Source organism: Pseudophryne corroboree, chromosome 4 (assembly GCF_028390025.1).
Source record: "Pseudophryne corroboree isolate aPseCor3 chromosome 4, aPseCor3.hap2, whole genome shotgun sequence".
Lineage (NCBI taxonomy): Eukaryota > Metazoa > Chordata > Amphibia > Anura > Myobatrachidae > Pseudophryne > Pseudophryne corroboree.
This window is the reverse complement of record NC_086447.1, coordinates 396,971,664-396,995,837: the sequence shown is the minus strand read 5'-3', so window position 1 is coordinate 396,995,837 and position 24,174 is coordinate 396,971,664. Positions and strand designations below refer to the sequence as shown.

At 43.9% G+C, this 24,174-nt stretch overlaps 1 protein-coding gene across 1 annotated transcript in view; it reads left to right on the top strand.

Annotated features, from left to right (window-relative positions):
• DST (dystonin) overlaps positions 1-24,174 on the top strand; it is a 1,076,884-nt gene that overhangs the window by 639,481 nt on the left and 413,229 nt on the right. Inside the window, exons 15-24 of the mRNA XM_063919308.1 lie at positions 6,017-6,110; positions 6,458-6,612; positions 6,768-7,299; positions 7,688-7,816; positions 9,333-9,410; positions 9,812-9,973; positions 10,142-10,246; positions 12,288-12,383; positions 14,102-14,227; positions 14,480-14,632. Of these exons, the coding sequence (XP_063775378.1) occupies positions 6,017-6,110; positions 6,458-6,612; positions 6,768-7,299; positions 7,688-7,816; positions 9,333-9,410; positions 9,812-9,973; positions 10,142-10,246; positions 12,288-12,383; positions 14,102-14,227; positions 14,480-14,632 (1,630 nt within the window). The remainder of the gene's footprint in view (positions 1-6,016; positions 6,111-6,457; positions 6,613-6,767; positions 7,300-7,687; positions 7,817-9,332; positions 9,411-9,811; positions 9,974-10,141; positions 10,247-12,287; positions 12,384-14,101; positions 14,228-14,479; positions 14,633-24,174) is intronic.

Below are 24,174 nucleotides of genomic sequence, written 5' to 3'. Positions count from 1 at the left end.
CGCGTCCTCATTTTCTGCCTAAGGTGGTATCAGCGTTTCACCTGAACCAGCCTATTGTGGTGCCTGCGGCTACTAGCGATTTGGAGGATTCCAAGTTGCTGGACGTTGTCAGAGCATTGAAAATATATATTTCAAGGACGGCTGGAGTCAGAAAATCTGACTCGCTGTTTATACTGTATGCACCCAACAAGCTGGGTGCTCCTGCTTCTAAGCAGACGATTGCTCGTTGGATTTGTAGCACAATTCAACTGGCACATTCTGTGGCAGGCCTGCCACAGCCTAAATCTGTCAATGCCCACTCCACAAGGAAGGTGGGCTCATCTTGGGCGGCTGCCCGAAGGGTCTCGGCATTACAACTCTGCCGAGCAGCTACGTGGTCAGGGGAGAACACGTTTGTAAAATTCTACAAATTTGATACCCTGGCTAAGGAGGACCTGGAGTTCTCTCATTCGGTGCTGCAGAGTCATCCGCACTCTCCCGCCCGTTTGGGAGCTTTGGTATAATCCCCATGGTCCTGACGGAGTCCCCAGCATCCACTAGGACGTCAGAGAAAATAAGAATTTACTCACCGGTAATTCTATTTCTCGTAGTCCGTAGTGGATGCTGGGCGCCCATCCCAAGTGCGGATTGTCTGCAATACTTGTACATAGTTATTGTTACAAAAAAATCGGGTTGTTTATTGTTGTGAGCCATCTTTTCAGAGGCTCCTACGTTATCATACTGTTAACTGGGTTCAGATCACAAGTTGTACGGTGTGATTGGTGTGGCTGGTATGAGTCTTACCCGGGATTCAAAATTCTTCCTTATTGTGTACGCTCGTCCGGGCACAGTATCCTAACTGAGGCTTGGATGAGGGTCATAGGGGGAGGAGCCAGTACACACCACCTAGTTGTCAAACTTTTAAATTTTGTGCCCTGTCTCCTGCGGAGCTGCTATTCCCCATGGTCCTGACGGAGTCCCCAGCATCCACTACGGACTACGAGAAACAGAATTACCGGTGAGTAAATTCTTATTTTCACTTATTAGAGAAGGAAAAAGGAGACATAGTGATACTCAACAGGCCATGGACAGTAAATGGGCATCATTCATACGGGAGTCAAATGAAGGCGAAGATAAAAATTTAAGAAAGTTCCGAGCAATATCAGGGGTGTTAAAATAGTGCAGTTTGCCAGCATGGAAGATCCTCAATTTTGCAGGATAAAGGAGTGCAAATCGGATGTTTTTTGATAAGAGTTCCTTGCAAATCGGAGAGAATTCCCGTCTTCATGAAGAAACTTGAAACTAAAAGTCCTGGAAGAGGAGGAGTTTGAAGTCCTCATAATTGAAGTTGGAGGTTTTACGATAAGCCTCCATAATTTTCACCTTGTCTAGATAATTCAATAACTGGTCTAGGGCGAGTTTGTGAAGCTTGTTTGTCAGGGCCAATACGGTGGGCCCTTTCCACCATATAAGATGTGGGCGAGGAAGGAAGACCCAGAGTGGTAGGAAGCCAGCGAGAGACCAGGACCAGTAAATCTTTGGGTCGAACCGATTCTGGAAGGCCAATGAGGCGCAAATTATTCAGCAGATTGCGATTTTCCAAATTTTCAATTTTATTGGTTAGGGCCGCAAGAGTGGCGTCGTGTGTTTGCAGTTGTGATTTGGCCTCAAGCTGGTCATACTCCAAGGTGGAAATACTGTCCTCCGCTTCCACAAGATGTTGGGTGTGATGCATTATTTGATCAGCAGCCGAATGAATGGCCTCCATCAACGGAGCTAGCTTTGCATCCAATAGAGGTGAGATAATGTCCTAGATTTCTTTAGCCCTCTGAACAGAGGACAGGACTTGTCAGATGCGGCCAACATGTCCGCAGTATCTCCCCTGCCAGGTGAAATGGGGGATATGGATTGAGCAGAACAAATATATCTTTAGGTGCCATTTATTTTTATTCTGGGATCCTTTGTTTGTACGCAGTGTTTTAGCCACATACCGCTCCATGGTCGGTGTAATTTAAATATAACTCAATAAAGGATAAAGGAGGAACGATTCAGTTAATGATATGATGAAGAAGGAAAGTTCCACTCTTGTTAAATGATAAGCAACCTTGGTGAAAGCACTGTTGTACGTAGAGTGAGGGGTGCAGTAGCAGGTAGAAAGACACCGCAATAGGGAAGGGAAGGAGGATGTCTGCTTGCCCCAATACAGCCTTAGAAGTTATATAGGCAGCTGGTGAGTAGATGAAACAAGGGGGAGAGCCCTCCACCCCCAAATATTACCTCTGTTATGAGGTAGGGGGAGAGCAATCAAGGTGCAGTGTAGCTCCCCCGTGTGTAAGCTTTGATAAGCCTGTCTGGAAGGGAGGAGGAAAGAGCCCTGTGTCTCCTCATGCAGCCTCTGTTGTATCTCTGGTGATGACAGGGCAAGGTTAGGCACGAGGAGCCCAGGCACAGAGCAGGAAATGCCTGTAGAAGCAGAGAGGGAGGGGGGGGGAGCTCTCCACCCCCAGTCACATCCTTCGGTTGCAGCAGGCAGCATCCAGCACAATACCTGTGAGGCCAGTGAGTTCCCGTTGTGGAGCTTCAGATGCGGCCGGGAGTGAAGGTAGCTGCCGCTACACACTGCACACAGAGTGTATCACCTCCGGATGGTCACTGAAGCGGTGTCTGCATGAAGCGCGGGAGGGAGGCAGAGAGTCCGCTGACCCGCGGGCAGCCGCAGCAGGGTTTTCGAGACGTTCAGTGCCCCCTCAGGCAGCCGGAGCCCAGACGTGGCTGGGATCTAAGTTGGCCGCCATCATATGTTGCACACAGCGTGCGCTGACCCCGGCAGATCAGGGGCGAGCCGGGAAGCAGCACCACTTTGCCCCTCACTACCTCCAGACCCTGCAGGTGTAGAAATCGGGGTCCTAGTCCAGGTGCAGCCGGTGATATGGAGTAATATGAGCAGCCTGGATTCTCCGCTCAGCTAAGATGCGGCCAGCCAGTTCGGCCTGCCCACCGGAAGTCCATCTTAATTTATTTTATCTTGATACTACCAGGCCTCTGTACTCCAGAGGCATAGAATGAACTAAGCATATAAGTTAAGATAAAATGGGATGAAGGAAATAGTAAATATCGAAGGTCTACCCAGGTGAAACCTGGCACATCAGCCAGTTTAAAATATAAAGGATTAGCATTTCATTTGTAATCACATTGCAGAAATTTTATTACAGGAATGTTTATAACATGCTCAGTGGCTAGAATGTAAAAGTCTGTGATTTTGAAAAGTGATGGGTTTCTTTCTATTTGCAGACCACTGTACAGATGTGTCCTCTTTGCTCTGTGCGCTATAAGTCACGTTACACAATGTGTGAGTGCCGTGTGACTTGATAGCGTCAAACATCTTTTTTTGCATAATGCAATATGACGCATGGGCAGCTTCTGCTGATTAAAATGATATGCAGCATGCCTATATTCTGTGTGTGATTGCGACTGTATTTGCATACAAAATGCTATGCTACAGTGTTTTCCTGGAAAACACTGTAACGTGGCATTTCAGAGGCAGATAGAACCACTATTATACATAGAATATAGACATGCTGTATATCATTTTAATCAACAGAAGCTGCTCGTGTGCCCTATTGCATTACATTGCATCTAAAATGCATTGTTGCCGGAAAAAATGCAAAAAAGATGCTCAGCGCCACGAGTTCCGCCACATCATGGCGCGACTTGAAGGGCTGTTTAGCGTGATTGCAGCAAGGATGTAAGAGGACACAACTGTATATAATACAGTGTGAATAGCAGTAAAATCTACAGATCACATCATTTTAAAGCATGCTTTGCAGAAAGAAAGTTACATCCTGATTTTTTTAAGGTACATAGTAGAAGTCACCAGATGTAATAGGGTTTGTGCAGAAAAAATCACTAAACAATCTAGCCTGGCACTTTGTTGGAAAAACCCCCAAATCAGACTGATCAGTACAGCCTAGCAGAGCAGCTTTGTCACTTCCAGTTGTTTTATTTGTGCGAATAAGATGCACATTTTGAGCGAGAATGCACATCCGAGACGCCTGGGGCCTGGTGCACCAAGAGAGGGCTGTTTGGTGTCACTGAAGCCACAGTGTATAACTACATGCCTCATATATCTTTCCCGCTGCCTGTGCAAATATCTACTTATCCCACAATAGTTTATTCATTATTTTTTTCAAATATTTTTAAAACATCAGTACCCGATACTTCAGTCTATCATCACAGCTTTACATAACGCGGCAGGTGCTCCTCTCTGCAGCTGCTGGGTATACATGGACTGCTTCCTTTACATTTCCTTGGCTGCTTCTCTCTGCAGCCACCGAGTGAGGGGTGCCGCCGGGCTGCCCAATCAACAGAGATCAGCTGCATGGTATGGGGAAGGGTACAAGGATGAAGAGGCTCCAGTGTCCATTTCTGACTGGTTGCATCAGATGCAACCATGTCAGGGAAAGCCCAGCCTGGCCAGGAAAATGGTGCAGCAGGATTCAGAGAAAGCAACGAGAAAGCCAGGATATGTGACTGGACCTAAAGTTAGCTTTTGTTTAAAAGGGTTGGGTATTGGTGACCAGCGTTTGGGATCCCACCAGTCACCATACCGGTGTCGGGATCCCATGGTTTAGAATAGGTTCTATTCTCAGTCTATGTGTGCCGTGGACTCTCACGAGTAGGAATAGTCCCTGTTAGTTGGCATGCCGACTGTCAGGATTTTGAGGGGTCGGGATGCAGGTGTCGGTATTATGGCCACCGGTCTCCTGACTGCCGGTCACATAACTACATCCGTTTAAAAGTACCACTGAGTCTACCTCTTTTCTCCTTTATTGCTTTAATGCTTAACTTGCCTCCAGTTGTTCATGCGGCCCCTTTAATCTATTAATAGTTCTGTTCCCAGTCAGAATTTGCATGTTATGGGCCTGCAAAAAAGATCTGGACCCCTTAGCAAAATATACTAACAAGTATCATTTACAGTTAAGTTTAAGCCTCTCCCAGTATGTGACGTTGTAATTAAGGTGATAGGACAGATACTGTAGATAAGTTACAGCACGCATATTGTATATAAAAGCCCTGAAAAGAAAAGGCCTCCCCATAACGTTTGTAACAGGTAAAGCAAAGGCCCCACTTCATGTGGATTTCTCTGGAAATAGGTGGGAAATGTTTTGCACATGGAGTTGGAAACTAACGTACTATAACTTCATCATGTTAAGCCTTTAAGGTGTGGGGCTTGCTGCAACAATTACTTTGCCAAACTGTGTGCTCCTTGTGCATGTTAATTGTTTCCTACTTTCAGTGCACAGGGGTGTAAACATCATTGGTGTGTCAACACAGAGGCTTGGAACTGGCTAATTGAGAATAACTGAAATATTTGGCATATCCATTTCCCACAGACGCCCAAATGAAGCTGATAAGCCTGAACTTGCTCATTATTAAAGCTAGGGAGGAAAGTCAAACTTGAACTGGTATATATGGCTGCAGGCAAAATCCTTTGAAGAGCAATGTGAATATTATATGCTGGGTTTTGAATCTACATGTTGAAGCCTATTTAAGAAAGGACGCTAGTGGTACTCTTAGCCAGTAGGGACATTTTTTCGTTCCTGGAAGCAGTAAATTCTCGAGGGGCTTTTTTTTTTCTTTTTTTACAATTTTTATCTTTTATCATACTGTCAGTTTGGATGGGTGACTAGGGGTCATTAGTATAAAAATGACTAGCACCTGTTATGGCTACTACAGTAGTGACTCTGTGCTCACGGGGAGCAGCCGCACAAGCATCGGCTCCCATGAGAACTTACTATCAGTTAACTGCGGCCCCACAATGATTAATTCATACATAAGCTTTGGCAGTGAGCAGACGGGCGGCTCAAGGTATGTATTGTCATTTTATGAAGGATTTGGACAGATACAGAACGTGTCCACTCCTTATTATTTGTTTTTATTAGAACTATGTGTGTATTTAACTTTGGCATTTATGCTGTAATTAAGGTTTCTGCTAATCGTACGATGTTTTAGTCATCTATTTTGTGCTTACTTTTAGGCTAGAGATGCTGCAACAGATAGGAAACCGAGTGCAGAGGGATAATCTCGGATGTGAAGATAAGTTGATTCTAGCCCGTAGTGCTCTCCAAGCTGTGAGTGTTCCATCAGAATGACTTGTATCCGCAGTCTGATGCTTCAATGTACAGTTGTATTTTTATAGGACTGTTTTACACTTTATATACTTTTGCCATTTTTGTGGTCATATTCATTTTTTATGGGGGTTTATGGTCAGATGATGTAGTTAACATTTGGATGATAAATACAATTTGTATTTCTTTTAACTAATATTACACACACACACACACACACACACACACACACACACACACACACACACACACGCACTTTTTTTTCTGTCATTTACTGTTTATTACTAAAGATTATAAAATAGTAGGGAGAAATAACAGGTTATATACGTGACTGCTGTGTGTTCTGGTAGGATGCTAAACGGATGGAATCGGGCATTCAGTTTCAAAATGAAGCTGAGATTGCGGGCTACCTGATTGAATGCGAGAATCTGTTGCGACAGCAGCTTGTTGACGTCCAGGCTCTTGTGGATGGAAAGTATTACCAAGCAGATCAGCTAGTACAGAGGTAATGTTGCCTGCAATACATGCACAGTAAATAGAAATACTGTTTTTATTCAGCACATTGTCTACTATATAGTGCTGCGGAATATAGCAATAATTGTGACTGTGCATGTGATATATGGTCTAATAGCAGCTCATGTCTCGCTGTCCTCTTTGCAGGGTTGCTTCTTTGCGGGATGAACTGCTTTCATTGAGAAATGAATACTCCTCCATATACAGCAAAGCACGGATGATTTCATCTGACCAGACCCAGCTTATGATATCAGGAATATCACAAAGCCTCAACTCAGGATTTTCCCAAAGCCTGAACCCTGCAATGAACTCTAGCATGTCCCACAGTATGATACCCATGTCACCGACCAGCCTGACTCCGAGTCTTTCTGGCAGCATGACTCCAGGTCTTCCATCTAATTTCGCTCCTAGTTTGCCATCCAGCATTGCTGCAGGTCACTCACATGGCTTTAACTCACATCTGACTCCTGCCATGACGCCAACGTTTGCACCAAACTTTAACCCAGGTTTAATCCAGAACTATGCAACCGGAATGAACCCAAATGCAATGCAGTCACTCAAACTCATGCAAGTCAAGAAACCATTATTAAAGGCATCTTTTGCTGACCAAAATTTTCCCGAAGAAGAAGGGAACATTACATTTGTTCAGGACCTGGTCAGCTGGCTGGAAGAAATGCAGGTAAAATCTTTGGATTCTATCTCCAGTTTGAGAAGGGAATGCAGTATAATGGCATGGAATGTAATTCAGTATTGCTGCACGCACACCTGCCAAGTGGACCATATTCTCAATGAGGCTGGTGCATGTGATCTCGCTTTCTACTGCTATCCAATGGCTATATTCATCGCACAGTAATAGCCCTGGTCCCCCATCACCCTATGGTTACTTGCTTTCCGCAGTACTTCATATCAGAACAATATGGATAAAATGTACCAGCGATATATTCATGTGCTATGTGGCTGATTAGTCATAAACTTTATTCACAGCATGATATCAAATCATATTGCAGATTTCTCTAAAATATGATATGCTACTTCAGGTACTTACTATCAACCGTGTTCCCTGACAGATACAACTGGACCGAGGAGAATGGGGTTCAGAATTATCTAGCATTGAAATCCATTTAGAGAATCACAGAAATTTCCATGGGGCTGTTGAAGAATTTGAAACTAGTCTTAAAGAAGCAAAAATGAGTGAGGTATTGGTATCACGTTTAATTATATTAATTGTGTAAAATGACATACTGTACATGAGACTAATTAGTGTGTGCTATATTGTTGGGGTTACCATTTTTGCAGTTTCTATCTTAATGACATTTCGTATTTATGTGTGGCCGATTTCCAAGAGTATGGGTTTGCTGTAATTTCTTGATAATTAATTGGCTTGCAAAGTTATTCTCACCATTTAATTGCTTTTGCTCTGCCTGAAACAAAATGTAGTATATGATTACAGATTGTGCTGTGTGGTGGTGTGTCTGTGCTTGCTTGAAAATAGTGAATTCATTGTGGCATATAATTACAGGCTGTGTATATCATGCCTCTGGTTATGGAACAGTGCATAGTTAAAAGACTCATAAGAAATTATTTGGCTTTTTTGTAAATCCACAATTCAATTCAATTAAGCTCTTCATAAATGTCAATACAGTATGTTATTGTGCAGGAGCAGGGGTTTAGAAGACACACAGAGTGCTGCAATTCCATGTTCTGTCAGTCAGCACACAAAAGTCAGTGCATCATCTACAGACAGGAGTTTGCAACCAGGGGGGTCAATTACAGTCTGGTCAGTTCTAGGACAATGTTTTGAAGCCCATGTCCCACTTTTCAGTCAATTTAGCAAAACAACTGCCAAATTGAAGGACAGAGTCTGCACTTAAGAGTCATTTATGTAACATCAGCAGTTACTTCGGCTCATTTGGCATTATGGTATCCTCAAGTTACCTAGTGTTGCTTTGGTAACTATCTTTAAGACATGCTTAAAATTATTTTGCCATACATTGGCTGTTTAAGGATAGATAGATAGATAGATGGATAGATAGATAGATAGATAGATAGATAGATAGATAGATAGATAGATAGATAGATAGATAGATAGATAGATAGATAGATACACGAGTCTCCGTGATGCACGGAACAGCTACACAAATTCAGACAACATACTTCTCCAAAATACCAAGATTTTAGTAGGTCTTAAGTTATAGGGTAAGGCATTGCTACTAAACAATTACGTTTTCATATAACAACAATTTCTTAACAGACCAGTTTAAAAGGAAAAAATAAATAGAACGTGTGATACACAGGACTTTGTGTTCACTTTCTGGAGAATTATATATATATATATATATATATATATATATATCCTCCAATTGCGGCACTCGGGATGAAATAAATAAAGACTCAGACAACAGCTTGTAGGCATAATTTTTTATTTACTTGCTATAACCCTTAACACATGTCATACTGATTTAAAACTATAATAATTTTAAATATCACTCCCGATATCTGTTCATCTACTAAAGAGACAGGTTCTCATACTGTGCATACTGTATGTCTTGTCTATACATGTGGCAGTGTACTATCTTCGTATCACTGTAGTGTGAGCTAGTCCTGGCAAGTTAGGAACAATAATGTGCATTACAATGCTGTTATATAACATGCTGCTCTGAGTTTACATCTTCCAGGATTCTGTGGTCTTATTTTTCTCACTTGTTTTTACAGCTTCAGATGACCGGTCCTCTGAAAAGTTCATATTCAGATACTCTACACAAAATTGAGGGACTTTATTCCAAACTCCTGGTAAGACTATCACTACAGGTTACAATTCCAGTGCATGTAACCAGACTGTTAATGACTGACACACTTCCTCTTGGTGCTTACCTGTATTTTACTTCTAGTGTGGTGACTGGTCCTCTAACGGAGTCAGTATAGGAATCATTCATCATTCAGCTATAGCGGATGCTGCACACTTACTGGCTTTTTGCAGAATGGATAATGGACAGAAACTAGAACATATAGTATTCATGGTCTACTATCTGCTCAGTATAAAAAACAGCAAGAATGCATCTTCCTTTTGGCAGGGGCATAATTCCTACATAAGTACTATGGTCACCATGTTACCAGCTGAACAGAGCACAGCACAATAGCGGCCATGTGTCTTATGCACATACCCTAACATGTAACTTTGTTCCTCTCTAAAGAATTCATCTAGAGCCCGGCAAAAGCACCTAGACTCCCTGCAGAGCTTTGTATCCAGAGCCACAAGGGAGCTCATATGGCTGAATGAAAAGGAAGAGGAGGAAGTCGCATATGACTGGAGTGATAGAAACCAAAACATATCTGCGAAAAAAGATTATCATACCGTAAGTGCCTATTCTCTAATACAGTAATCCTCGGCAGTAAGGTTTACCCCAGGGCTTTATTCATGTTTTTACATACTGTAAGTTCATTATCTACAGTTCGATAGAAGGGTTTTAGATACATTGTAAGAAAAAACAATCTGAGCAGAATCTTTATCTCTGTTTATGAAGGATTTAATGAGAGAACTTGATCATAAAGAAGAAGTCATTAAATCGGTGCAGGACTCCGCAGAGCAGATGCTGCTTCAGAATCATCCTGCAAGATCCACAATTGAGGTCAGTACACTGTCCTTCATTCATCTTCTACAGTCATTAGGCTTGCAGGCTCCTATGGTGAAAAGGTGCGAGCATCTTAATGACCTGCAAACCATGTAAGACATAATTACATGACACACTACCCTTTATATCACTGATTAATGGCCTTCTACCTCTCTTTATAACTGGGCTATTCCAGCTTTTTTCTGCTATGCATCTGGATTTAAAAAAATAAATAAATCACATGGATATTACACAATATATAGAGTGCTGTTTTATAATGCTGGAGCGCAGTGGTATGCAGTACTGCCACAGTTTTAGGTAGAAGTTTTAATTCTTATAACAAGTTCCAGAAACCAGTGAAATATTTCAGAAATGCATAAAATCAGCATCTGAAGACTTTGTTGTCCAGAGTAAAGACGCTACTACTGTATACAGGTTGAGTATCCCATATCCAAATATTCTGAAATACGGAATATTCCGAAATACGGACTTTTTTGAGTGAGAGGGAGATAGTGAAACCTTTGTTTTCTGATGGCTCAATGTACACAAACTTTGTTTAATACACAAAGTTATTAAAAATATTGTATTAAATGTCCTTCAGGCTGTGTGTATAAGGTGTATATGAAACATAAATGAATTGTGTGAATGTACACACACTTTGTTTAATGCACAAAGTTATAAAAAATATTGGCTAAAATGACCTTCAGGCTGTGTGTATATGGTGTATATGAAACATAAATGCATTCTGTGCTTAGATTTATGTCCCATCACCATGATATCTCATTATGTTATGCAATTATTCCAAAATACGGAAAAATCCCATATCCAAAATACCCCTGGTCCCAAGCATTTTGGATAAGGGAGACTCAACCTGTATATCTTTTATCAGCCTTAGGTGATTACCATTACCTGCCTCAGTGCCAGTACATGTTTTTATAGAAAAAAATGACTAATTTTATATGCTGTCACTTGTTTTTTTTTCTGTGGGGCACAAATGGTGAACATTTTCTTTCAGATGTCTTCATTCTACATTCTGTCTGATTTCCTTGGGTTTCATGGCTATGCTGTACATTTTTTATTAGATTACTCTGAAGAGGAGAACATAATGCATATAGGTGGTCATTCCGAGTTGATCGCTAGCTGCATTTGTTCACAGCGCAGCGATCAGGCTATAAAACGGCAGTTCTGCGCATGCGTATGCGGCGTAATGCACACGCGCGACTTACGGGCACAACGAACGATGCAGTTTTGCACAGGGTCAAGCAGTGCATTTCAGTCGCACTGGTTGCCGCAGAGTGATTGACATGAAGTGGGCGTTTCTCGGTGGCAACTGACCGTTTTCAGGGAGTGTTCGGAAAAACGCAGGCGTGCCAGGGAATATGCAGGCGTGGCTGGGCGAACACTGGGCGGGTGTGTGACGTCAAATCAGAACTGCATTGTCTAAAGTGATCGCAAACGCTGAGTAGGTTTTGAGCTACTCTGAAACTACGCAAACATTTTTTGCAGGCGCTATGCAATACAACCGTTCGCACTTCTGCTAAGCTAAAATACACTCCCAGTGGGCGGTGGCATAGCGTTTGCACGGCTGCTAATAACTGCTAGCGAGCGATCAACTCGGAATGACCCACATAGTTATTTGCAATAAACAATGATATGGCCCTTATGTAATAGCCTGTGAGTTGCATGAAACTGTTTTGTTTCCAGCAAGGCAGCCCATAGATTTAAAGTGGCAATAATTTAAAAGGCAAAACCAAGCTCATTTTGCCTTTAAAATTATTTCCGGTGTAAATGATTTCCTCTTCCTGTAACTCACAGGCTATTACATAAGGGCCTACAGTTTGTGTCTGCAATTGGAATGCCACAGCATTCACCATAGTGAGGTTCGTCAGAAAACTCTGCTTCCCATAGACCGTGGACAGAGCCGTTATGTAGAGCATCAGCAACAATGTTTAAAATTACCATAAATCAATCATCTGAAAGAATCATATTTTTTACACTGAATAAACCAATGGCATTTGTGTATTTTTAGTGCAAGTTAATGTTTTTTTATTACTTCCAGGCCTACAAATCAGCTATGCAGACACAGTGGAATTGGATCCTACAGCTGTGCAGCTGTGTAGAACAACATATAAGACAGAACACTGCCTACTTTGAGGTATTTCAACAATTTAAGTTACATGTAGACCATCTGAATAAACATGTGCTTTCACTTGTCATGGGGGACCACCTTCTGTGTACATTGTGCTTCACAGTGAATTTTTACACAAGGTTCATGTGATTTACGCATCTGCAATATCATATCGTATCATTTCACAAGTTCTCCTGTATTTTATTCAAAGATGTATGGAAGCCCAATAAAGTGACCCATGATCTGGCCCTGTAATATCTACTATGAACAAACAACAACACACTGTAGTATGATGTATTGATACTGAAGTTTTACCACTTTCTTCTCAGATATATGGTGCCAATACAGCCACGTATATTTCCTTGTACCAAAGGTGTAAAAAAAACTTTATGATAGGACAGTCATACACCTTTTCCACTGTCTTAAAAAACCCAGGTTTTTGCACATGAACACGCATCAACAGGGGTTTTCGTTCAGTGGAAATTGCTCTACCCAGGTCCATTGATCTGTGAATCCAGCCCGGGTAGCTTGCAGTGTTGAATCCAGGTTAAGATGCAGTTTAAATTGGTAACGAATACCTGGGACCCATTTACAGCATGTTGATTGGGTGAAAACCGAAGGTGTCTGTGACAGTTGTCAACAGGGAGGGAGAGATCACGGCCTCCCCGTATGGTCCAGACCTTTCTGGTTTTTACCTCTTCCCTGACTTCATACTGGGAGGCTGTAATCTCTTCTGGCCTGGTGACAACTGTCAGAGACACCTTCTGTTTTCACCCAATCAAAGACACACACCCACTTCCGCTGCAGGAGTTTCTAGCGCTTAGAGATGGCATCATCTCCTTACGCCTGCACTGCAGTTTGAACAGCACTGACCGGGGAATATCCCGGGTCGGTGCCGCACTGGGAATGTGATAAGTCCCAGGTCAGACCTGGCTTGTAATTTTTAAATCTCGGGTCAGACTCGGGACTTTGATGGAAAAGGGGTATCAATTACACTATAACATAATCAACCTTTTATAGCAGGAACCAGTTCCAACCAGTTCAGCACAGAACTGAAGCCCCCAGAGGGGCCCACTAAGTCATGGCTGAAAAACAATGAGTGAGCTGGATCCCACTCCTAGAACAAAGACAAGTCCTATGCGGAATAGTAGCATATTTGCCACTTCAGTAGTCCTCTTTATTTTCCCTTTCCCAATGGGAACCGTCCCTGGCTGAGTATTATTGAGTATTTTCTTTTTCATTTTGGTATGCTATTAAAAGAAAACAAATTACTTAATTACTGTGCAGCTTCTTGCATATTTCAATAGCTCATTAATTTCTGTGGACTTTATGAATGTAGCGCATCCTGGAAAACACATTGTAATGCATGGGCCATTGAATTAAAACAGAGATTTTTATATAAACTGTTGAATACTAGATTGAAGCGTTTTTTTACATTGACCGCACATGTTTTGGGGGTTTTCTTTTATACCTATTGAATCTAATTGATACAAATTACTGTACTGCCAATACATTTTTTCTATCTCCTATAAAAACACTTGTAATATATGAACAAGTTAATTTAGAAGTTATGAACAGACAGAAAAGTTGTGGGCCCTGTGCGTGACTCCCCTCCTGTCCGCTGTGTACTCTTGCATTACATATAGGTGATAAGTGCTGACCTATGCACCTTTTATGGATGCTGTAGTGTTGTATTTGTTGTTTTGTTCAGTTGAGGTTGACACCTTCTGTTTATATCACTATAGTATTTTAATGATGCCAAAGAAGCCACCGATTATCTGAAGACTCTAAAAGATTGCATACTGAGGAAATACAGCTGCGATAAGTCAACTGCAGTGCATAAACTGGAAGACCTGGTGCAAGAATCAATGGTAATATCCACAATCACGTTTACCTCTTGTACAACCAGATCCAATGTTTCCCTTATTCAGCTGTTAGAGAATAGGCACAATTAAAAGTGACAGTTTTATTTGCACACTTAAGTCCTTTAAGAGGAATTTGCCAATAAAAATGATGTTTATAAATTCATTATTAAAGCAATTAAGTTGAAACACTGTTGAGAATTGGATGGAGATCATTTTCACAACATGGGCTAAATGGCCTTTCCTTTATTATGTGTCTAGGAAGAAAAAGAGCAGCTTCTACAGTACAAGAGCACCATCGCCAGTCTTGTTGGGAGAGCAAAGTCGTTAATCCAGCTGAGACCACGGAATCCTGACAATCCACTAAAAGCATCAGTTCCTATTAGAGCTATATGTGACTATAGACAAATTGAGGTCAGTGAACATATTATGATGTTGAATTGAAGTCAATGTATTTCAATTACCCAAATCTGCAGAAACTTTTTTGCTTACACACGTTTCTATGAAATACATTTGTAAAGCTAGTCTTAAAAGGAGTGCAGTTGAGTGTAGAAAATGCTTAGGCCTTTAAAAGGGTTGTTCCTGGAGTCTAGCATTCCGGCAGGTCCCCTGATGACTGACATACACCTGCTGCTGTTCATTCCACTTCCCATGCTCCTGCTGACCTGAGATTTTTCCAGTCAGTGTTTTGACCAAGGACAACACAAAGTGTCAGCATGAGTGACCTGAGGAGTAGCATTAGCACTTGATGTACAATTATGTCCACATACGCCTATCCTCAAATACACATATGCCTATCCTGCGCCAAATAACTGCTTTTAGCGCCTCATGAACTTTGTGACTTAAGCACGGTACACACTATACTATAAATCGGACAGTGTTGCGACCTGCGATGGATTGCAGTGACCATCATATACTATGTACCCTCAAATCCACCCAATGATGGATTGGGTGTTCGCATCATTCCATTTGGATGTGCCAATAATACCCCTTTCACACCGCACAAATAACCTGGTATCGACCCGGTATATTGCCGGGTCGACGCTGGTCTCTGTGCAGTGTGAAAGCGGTCAGCCCCGAATTCCCGGGTCACCTGACCCTGGACCCGTTCACAGTATATGCAGAGGTTGGCGTGCAGATGATCTCCTCTCCCAGCGCCACCTCCGCATCCGCCTCCAATGGCAGCCCGACCCTGCATATTGCCGGGTCGGGAATCTAGTGTGAAAGGGTCCAATGCCAGGTGGCAACCGGGAAGGACCCGTTTCTAAATCCCGAGTGCGACTCGGCATTACGATCTGAAAGCAGTATTAGACGATTCCACGGACATCATGTTATTGTTACATGAAGCATTTAACAATATATTGCATAGTCCAGCGGATCATGCAGTGTGTACAGCGATGTGAATTATCTGTGCATTGCATCAACGCACTGCTGGATCTCATTGACGCACCACCGGATCGCACCATCGTTAGGTGTTTACCCAGCTTAAGTTGCGCCAAAACACTAGTGTTTGCCAGGAACACTTATTTCACAAGGCCATTACTCACCAGAATATTTGTACTTAGACAATTTGACATGATATCTTATATTCATCATTATCTTATTAAATTGGTAGATTTTTTCTAATTTTCCAATATCCAAAAATTCTCCATCCTATTATTCTCAGTTACTCTTTATTGGTTGCCTGCCTGAACACTTTCTCATACCCATAGCCTGCAGTGTGGCTGTCCACCCTCACTGTATTGTTATTTCAACTATAGGAAATACTAAAACTAGCAATAACATTATATTACTATATCATTTCTATTTGAGGATTATAGATCATGTCATACAACGTAGAAGCATGACCACTTTCTTCATCTCATAAACATAGAAAAAAAAGTGCATAATTAAACAATAATGTTGTATACCAAAACATAATTCATCGCAGTCTGAACCCCTTTGAGGAGTGCGCACCCCGGGAGCCCAGTGAGATGCTAAAAGTATCTCAGGGCTACTATTGCCCTTGCTTGATTGACAGGCAGAGGCGGTCGCGGGGTGGGAGGGGGCGTACCAACGGTGTTCTAATACCATTGGCGGGGTGTGGTCCGGACCGTTGCAGGGGCGGGCCTTGGTGGCTGCGTGACGTCACATGCAGCCGCTGCGACCCGGGACGCGGCGGGTAGCCGCCTGCCGGCGCAGCTACTAGGGAGCTACTCGGCGGGTGCAAAAGCTGCTTTTGCACCCATGCGGGGAGGGCCAGAGCCTGACATGTGGGGTGCCGCATGTTAGAGTAACTGATCGTAGATGTGCTAAATTTAGCACATCTACGATCAGATCTGAATTGCCACATAATTTGATCATTTAAATGTTTTTTTCTTTTTACTTATTTAATCTTCTTCTGTTCTTATATGTATGTTTTATATTGAAGTGCAGTACTGGTTTTTTTTTTATTGCGGCAGTAAATCTTTTTTTTTTTAATGTTTTGTAGGCAGTTGCATATTTTTGTGAGAATCTTTAGCAGAATGTTATTTGTCAGTCAAGTATATATGAGTGCAGTCCTCTCCATACAAGACATGTTGTTACATGAGTTACTTAATTTTAACTGTAAAATTGTACTGTCAATTTGTAGAGTCAAGATTGAAAGCTTAGATATGTCTATGCACATGTATACAGCTATTGGTTGCAAAAACATGGTTTATTATATACAGTTTTTAAATGAAACATGTCTTGCTGTATGTTCCTTTTACTATTTTTAGTGAGCTCTACTAGGGGAAGTTTGAAGATTGGAATATCCAATGCTATAGCAGGCAGAATCAGATTTATTGTGCACCAACTGTTGGGATTTCTGACTTCCAACTCACATGTGTTCTCATACATCTAGCATCAATACGCCATATAGTGAGAGATGCCTGGTGGGAGTGAGCCACCCGGTCCCAGGCAACTCTGCTAGCATCTGGTGTGTTTTGTTTTTTTAATGCATCTTACTGTAGTTGCAACATGATGCAACTAGGGGCCAAATGTAATAGAGTGAGAGTTTCAAAAAGTGAGAGATTTGGTAAGGTTTTTTAGTTTTTTTTAAAGTGGCAATCATTTACACAGCAAGATCAACCTGGTTTTGCAGTGTAAATGATTTCCACTTTAAAAAAAACTAAAAAACCTTACCAAATCTCTCACTTTCTGAAACTCTCACTCTATTACATTTGGCCCTTGGACTCACTGATTAATTTGATATGTGACACTTGTGTATCTGAGTTTGACTGAGTCTGTATATAAAGCATAATGGAACCTGGCATGGAAATAAGCCGTGGCCACTGCTTCCTAGCACTTTGTATGCAGATTCAGAGTTTCAGGGCAGTTTCCTATTTGCTGCGGTGAGTTACCGAAGCTAATGGGTTCCCCCGGGGCTATCCTGTTAGCCCTAATCGGGGATTTTGCGACACGCAAAACAGAATCCCCAATAACCAGCCCCAAGAGACCCGTTTTCGGATGGTAACACATGGGTCCGCGAAGTTATCACGAATCCTATGTGCTATCGCCCGATAACTGGTGATTTACTGCCCGGTGAAAAAGGGCTGAAATTAGATTGCATGATAGTATTATTGGGCTAAAAAGCCTTTTATTACTGTATCTAATTGGATACCGCCCTTAAGGGGGGTACACACGGAGAGATCCGTGTTTAAAATCTAAGCAATCTGACTAGATTGCTTAGATTTGAAGCACGGATCTGCCGTGTGTATGCCCCCAGTGATAGCGATTCACGGCCCAGTGCATCACTATCACCAGTGCTAGATTGGCCTGCATGCAGGCTCAATCTAGCGGGTCGCTCACGTCAGCGCTGTGTGAAGTGAGCGCCCCCCTGTCCGGCCGTCCCCTCGCTCAGCACATCGCGCTGTGCTGAGTGGGAGCGGGGGGGGGGGGGGGGGGGGGGGAGAGATGTGTGCTGAGCGGTCTGTGTTAAGATCGCTCAGCACACATCTCCCCCGTCAGTACTGGCCTTAAGTCTCACGCAGATATGTTCCGCATATCAAATTAATCAGCACAGTCCACTCAAATCTAAATCTGTCTGCATGTTACATCTGCCACACCTGCAGTACAACATGGTTTTGCTCATGAGCCTGTTTTTTGTGCTGTAAGTATTAAATCTTGCTGCAAGGACTCCTGACTGTGCATCACAGGTAACTGTTAGTGATGGCTCACGTTGTGGCCAGGATGTTGTACAAAGCTATAGAGAGGGGAAAAATAGCTTTGTAATGTGTCCCTTTTCTCTATCGTCCTAAGTGGATGCTGGGGTTCCTGAAAGGACCATGGGGGATAGCGGCTCCGCAGGAGACAGGGCACAAAAAAGTAAAGCTTTACTAGGTCAGGTGGTGTGCACTGGCTCCTCCCCCTATGACCCTCCTCCAGACTCCAGTTAGATTTTGTGCCCGAACGAGAAGGGTGCAATCTAGGTGGCTCTCCTAAAGAGCTGCTTAGAGAAAGTTTAGTTTAGGTTTTTTTTCTTTACAGTGAGTCCTGCTGGCAACAGGATCACTGCAACGTGGGACTTAGGGGGAAAGTAGTAAACTCACCTGCATGCAGAGTGGATTTGCTGCTTGGCTACTGGACACCATTAGCTCCAGAGGGATCGAACACAGGCCCAGCCGTGGAGTCCGGTCCCGGAGCCGCGCCGCCGACCCCCTTGCAGATGCTGAAGCGTGAAGAGGTCCGGAAACCGGCGGCTGAAGACTCCTCAGTCTTCATAAGGTAGCGCACAGCACTGCAGCTGTGCGCCATTTTCCTCTCAGCACACTTCACTGGGCAGTCACTGAGGGTGCAGAGCGCTGGGGGGGGGGCGCTCTGAGAGGCAAATATAAACCTTATACAAGGCTAAAAATACCTCACATATAGCCCATAGGGGCTATATGGAGATATTTAACCCCTGCCTGACTGGAAAAATAGCGGGAGAAGAAACCGCCGAAAAAGGGGCGGGGCCTATCTCCTCAGCACACGGCGCCATTTTCTGTCACAGCTCCGCTGGTCAGAACGGCTCCCAGGTCTCTCCCCTGCACTGCACTACAGAAACAGGGTAAAACAGAGAGGGGGGGCACATTAATGGCTATATATATATATATATTAAAGCAGCTATAAGGGAGCACTTAATATAAGAATATCCCTTGTATATATAGCGCTTTGTGGTGTGTGCTGGCAGACTCTCCCTCTGTCTCCCCAAAAGGGCTAGTGGGTCCTGTCTTCATTAGAGCATTCCCTGTGAGTTTGCGGTGTGTGTCGGTACGTGGTGTCGACATGTATGAGGACGATATTGGTGTGGAGGCGGAGCAATTGCCAAATATGCAGATGTCACCCCCCAGGGGGTCGACACCAGAATGGATGCCTTTATTTGTGGAATTACGTGATGGTTTATCTTCCCTTAAACAGTCAGTTGAGGACATGAGGCGGCCGGACAATCAATTAATGCCTGTCCAGGCGCCTCAAACACCGTCAGGGGCTGTAAAACGCCCTTTGCCTCAGTCGGTCGACACAGACCCAGACACGGGCACTGATTCCAGTGACGACGGTAGAAATTCAAACGTATTTTCCAGTAGGGCCACACGTTATATGATTTTGGCAATGAAGGAGACGTTACATTTAGCTGATACTACAGATACCGTAAAACAGGGTATTATGTATGGTGTGAAAAAACTACAAACAGTTTTTCCTGAATCAGAAGAATTAAATGACGTGTGTGATGAAGCGTGGGTTGCTCCTGATAAAAAGTTGATAATTTCAAAAAAGTTATTGGCATTATACCCTTTCCCGCCAGAGGTTAGGGCGCGCTGGGAAACACCCCCTAAGGTGGACAAGGCGCTCACACGCTTATCCAAACAAGTGGCGTTACCCTCTCCTGAGACGGCCGCACTTAAGGATCCATCAGATAGAAAGATGGAAGTTATTCAAAAGAATATATACACACATGCAGGTGTTATACTACGACCAGCTATAGCAACTGCCTGGATGTGCAGTGCTGGAGTAGTTTGGTCAGAATCCCTGATTGAAAATATTGATACCCTAGATAGGGACAATGTTTTACTGTCGTTAGAACAAATAAAGGATGCATTTATCTATATGCGTGATGCACAGAGGGATATTTGCACACTGGCATCTCGGGTGAGTGCTATGTCCATTTCAGCCAGAAGAGCCTTATGGACACGACAGTGGACAGGCGATGCGGATTCAAAACGTCACATGGAGGTTTTGCCGTATAAAGGGGAGGAGTTATTTGGAGTTGGTCTATCAGACTTGGTGGCCACGGCTACTGCCGGGAAATCCACTTTTTTACCTCAAGTCACTCCCCAACAGAGAAAGGCACCGACCTTTCAACCGCAGCCTTTTCGCTCCTACAAAAATAAGAGAGCAAAGGGCTTGTCGTACCTGCCACGAGGCAGAGGAAGAGGGAAGAGACACCAACAGGCAGCTCCTTCCCAGGAACAGAAGCCCTCCCCGGCTCCTGCAAAAACCTCAGCATGACGCTGGGGCCTCTCAAGCGGACTCGGGGACAGTGGGGGGCCGTCTCAAAAATTACAGCGCGCAGTGGGCTCACTCGCAGGTAGACCCCTGGATCCTGCAGATAATATCTCAGGGGTACAGGTTGGAATTAGAGACGGATCCTCCTCATCGTTTCCTGAAGTCTGCCTTACCAACCGTCTCTTCCGAAAGGGAGAGGGTGTTGGAAGCCATTCACAAGCTGTACGCTCAGCAGGTGATAGTCAAAGTACCCCTATTACAACAAGGAAAGGGGTATTATTCCACTCTATTTGTGGTACCGAAGCCGGATGGCTCGGTAAGGCCTATTCTAAATCTGAAGTCCTTGAACCTCTACATAAAAAAGTTCAAGTTCAAGACGGAGTCACTCAGAGCAGTGATAGCGAACCTGGAAGAAGGGGACTTTATGGTATCCTTGGACATCAAGGATGCGTATCTACACGTTCCGATTTACCCCGCACACCAGGGGTACCTCAGGTTCATTGTTCAAAACTGTCACTATCAGTTTCAGACGCTGCCGTTCGGATTGTCCACGGCGCCTCGGGTCTTTACCAAGGTAATGGCCGAGATGATGATTCTTCTTCGAAGAAAAGGCGTATTAGTTATCCCATACTTGGACGATCTCCTAATAAGGGCAAGGTCCAGAGAACAGCTGGAGACAGCTTTAGCACTATCTCAAGAGGTGCTAAGACAACACGGGTGGATTCTGAATATTCCAAAATCCCATTTAATCCCGACAACTCGTCTGCTGTTCCTAGGAATGATTCTGGACACGGTTCAGAAAAAGGTTTTCCTTCCAGAGGAAAAAGCCAAGGAGTTATCCGATCTGGTCAGGAACCTCCTAAAACCAGGAAAAGTGTCAGTACATCAATGCACAAGAGTCCTGGGAAAAATGGTGGCTTCTTACGAAGCAATTCCATTCGGCAGATTCCATGCAAGAATATTCCAAAGGGATCTGTTGGACAAATGGTCAGGGTCGCATCTGCAGATGCACCTGCGAATAACCCTGTCACCAAAGACAAGGGTGTCACTTCTGTGGTGGTTGCAGAAGGCTCACCTATTAGAAGGCCGCAGATTCGGCATTCAGGATTGGATCCTGGTGACCACGGACGCCAGCCTGAGAGGCTGGGGAGCAGTCACACAAGGAAGAAACTTCCAGGGAGTATGGACGAGTCTGGAAAAGTCTCTTCACATAAACATTCTGGAACTAAGAGCAATCTACAATGCTCTAAGCCAGGCGGAACTTCTCCTGCAAGGAAAGCCGGTGTTGATTCAGTCGGACAACATCACGGCGGTCGCCCATGTAAACAGGCAGGGCGGCACAAGAAGCAGGAGTGCAATGGCAGAAGCTGCCAAGATTCTTCGCTGGGCGGAGAATCACGTGATAGCACTGTCAGCAGTGTTCATCCCGGGCGTGGACAACTGGGAAGCAGACTTCCTCAGCAGACACGATCTTCATCCGGGAGAGTGGGGTCTACATCCAGAAGTCTTCAACATGTTAATAGACCGTTGGGAAAGACCAATTGTAGACATGATGGCGTCTCGCCTCAACAAGAAACTGGACAAATATTGCGCCAGGTCAAGAGATCCACAGGCAATAGCTGTGGACGCACTGGTAACTTCTTGGGTGTACCAGTCAGTGTATGTGTTTCCTCCTCTGCCGCTCATACCAAAGGTATTGAAGATCATACGGCAAAGAAGAGTAAGAACAATACTAGTGGTTCCGGATTGGCCGAGAAGGACTTGGTATCCGGAACTTCAAGAGATGCTCACGGACGAACCGTGGCCTCTACCTCTGAGAAGGGACCTGCTACAGCAGGGTCCCTGTCTTTTTCAAGACTTACCGCGGCTGCGTTTGACGGCATGGCGGTTGAACGCCAGATCCTAAAAGGGAAAGGCATTCCAGAAGAAGTCATTCCTACCTTGATTAAGGCACGGAAGGAAGTCACCGTGAAACATTATCACCGCATTTGGCGAAAATATGTAGCGTGGTGCGAGGATCGGAAGGTTCCGACGGAGGAATTCCAACTGGGTCGTTTCCTACATTTCCTGCAATCAGGATTATCTATGGGTCTCAAATTGGGATCCATTAAGGTTCAAATTTCGGCCCTGTCAATATTCTTCCAAAAAGAATTGGCCTCTGTCCCTGAGGTCCAGACTTTTGTCAAGGGAGTACTGCATATACAGCCTCCTGTGGTGCCTCCGGTGGCACCGTGGGATCTAAATGTAGTTTTAGATTTCCTCAAATCCCATTGGTTTGAACCATTGAAAAAGGTGGATTTGAAATATCTCACATTGAAAGTGACTATGTTACTAGCCCTGGCCTCTGCCAGGAGAGTATCTGAATTGGCGGCTTTATCTTATAAAAGTCCTTATCTAATCTTCCATTCGGATAGGGCAGAACTGCGGACTCGTCCGCATTTTCTCCCTAAAGTGGTATCAGCATTTCATCTGAACCAACCTATTGTGGTGCCTGCGGCCACTAGCGACTTGGAGGACTCCAAGTTGTTGGACGTTGTCAGAGCCTTAAAAATATACATTGCAAGGACGGCTGGAGTCAGAAAATCTGACTCGCTGTTTATATTGTATGCACCCAACAAGTTGGGCGCACCTGCTTCTAAGCAGTCGATTGCTCGTTGGATTTGTAACACAATTCAAATTGCACATTCTGTGGCAGGCCTGCCACAGCCTAAAACTGTAAAAGCCCACTCCACAAGGAAGGTGGGCTCATCTTGGGCGGCTGCCCGAGGGGTCTCGGCATTACAACTCTGCCGAGCAGCTACGTGGTCGGGGGAGAACACGTTTGTAAAATTTTACAAATTTGATACCCTGGCAAAGGAGGACCTGGAGTTCTCTCATTCGGTGCTGCAGAGTCATCCGCACTCTCCCGCCCGTTTGGGAGCTTTGGTATAATCCCCATGGTCCTTTCAGGAACCCCAGCATCCACTTAGGACGATAGAGAAAATAAGAATTTACTTACCGATAATTCTATTTCTCGGAGTCCGTAGTGGATGCTGGGCGCCCATCCCAAGTGCGGATTATCTGCAATACTTGTACATAGTTATTGTTAACTAATTCGGGTTATTGTTAAGGAGCCATCTTTAAGAGGCCCTTTCTGTTGTCATACTGTTAACTGGGTTTAGATCACAAGTTGTACGGTGTGATTGGTGTGGCTGGTATGAGTCTTACCCGGGATTCAAAATGCCTCCCTTATTGTGTATGCTCGTCCGGGCACAGTACCTAACTGGAGTCTGGAGGAGGGTCATAGGGGGAGGAGCCAGTGCACACCACCTGACCTAGTAAAGCTTTACTTTTTTGTGCCCTGTCTCCTGCGGAGCCGCTATCCCCCATGGTCCTTTCAGGAACCCCAGCATCCACTACGGACTCCGAGAAATAGAATTATCGGTAAGTAAATTCTTATTTTTTTCTCTCTCTTTATTTAAAAGAGCAGTACA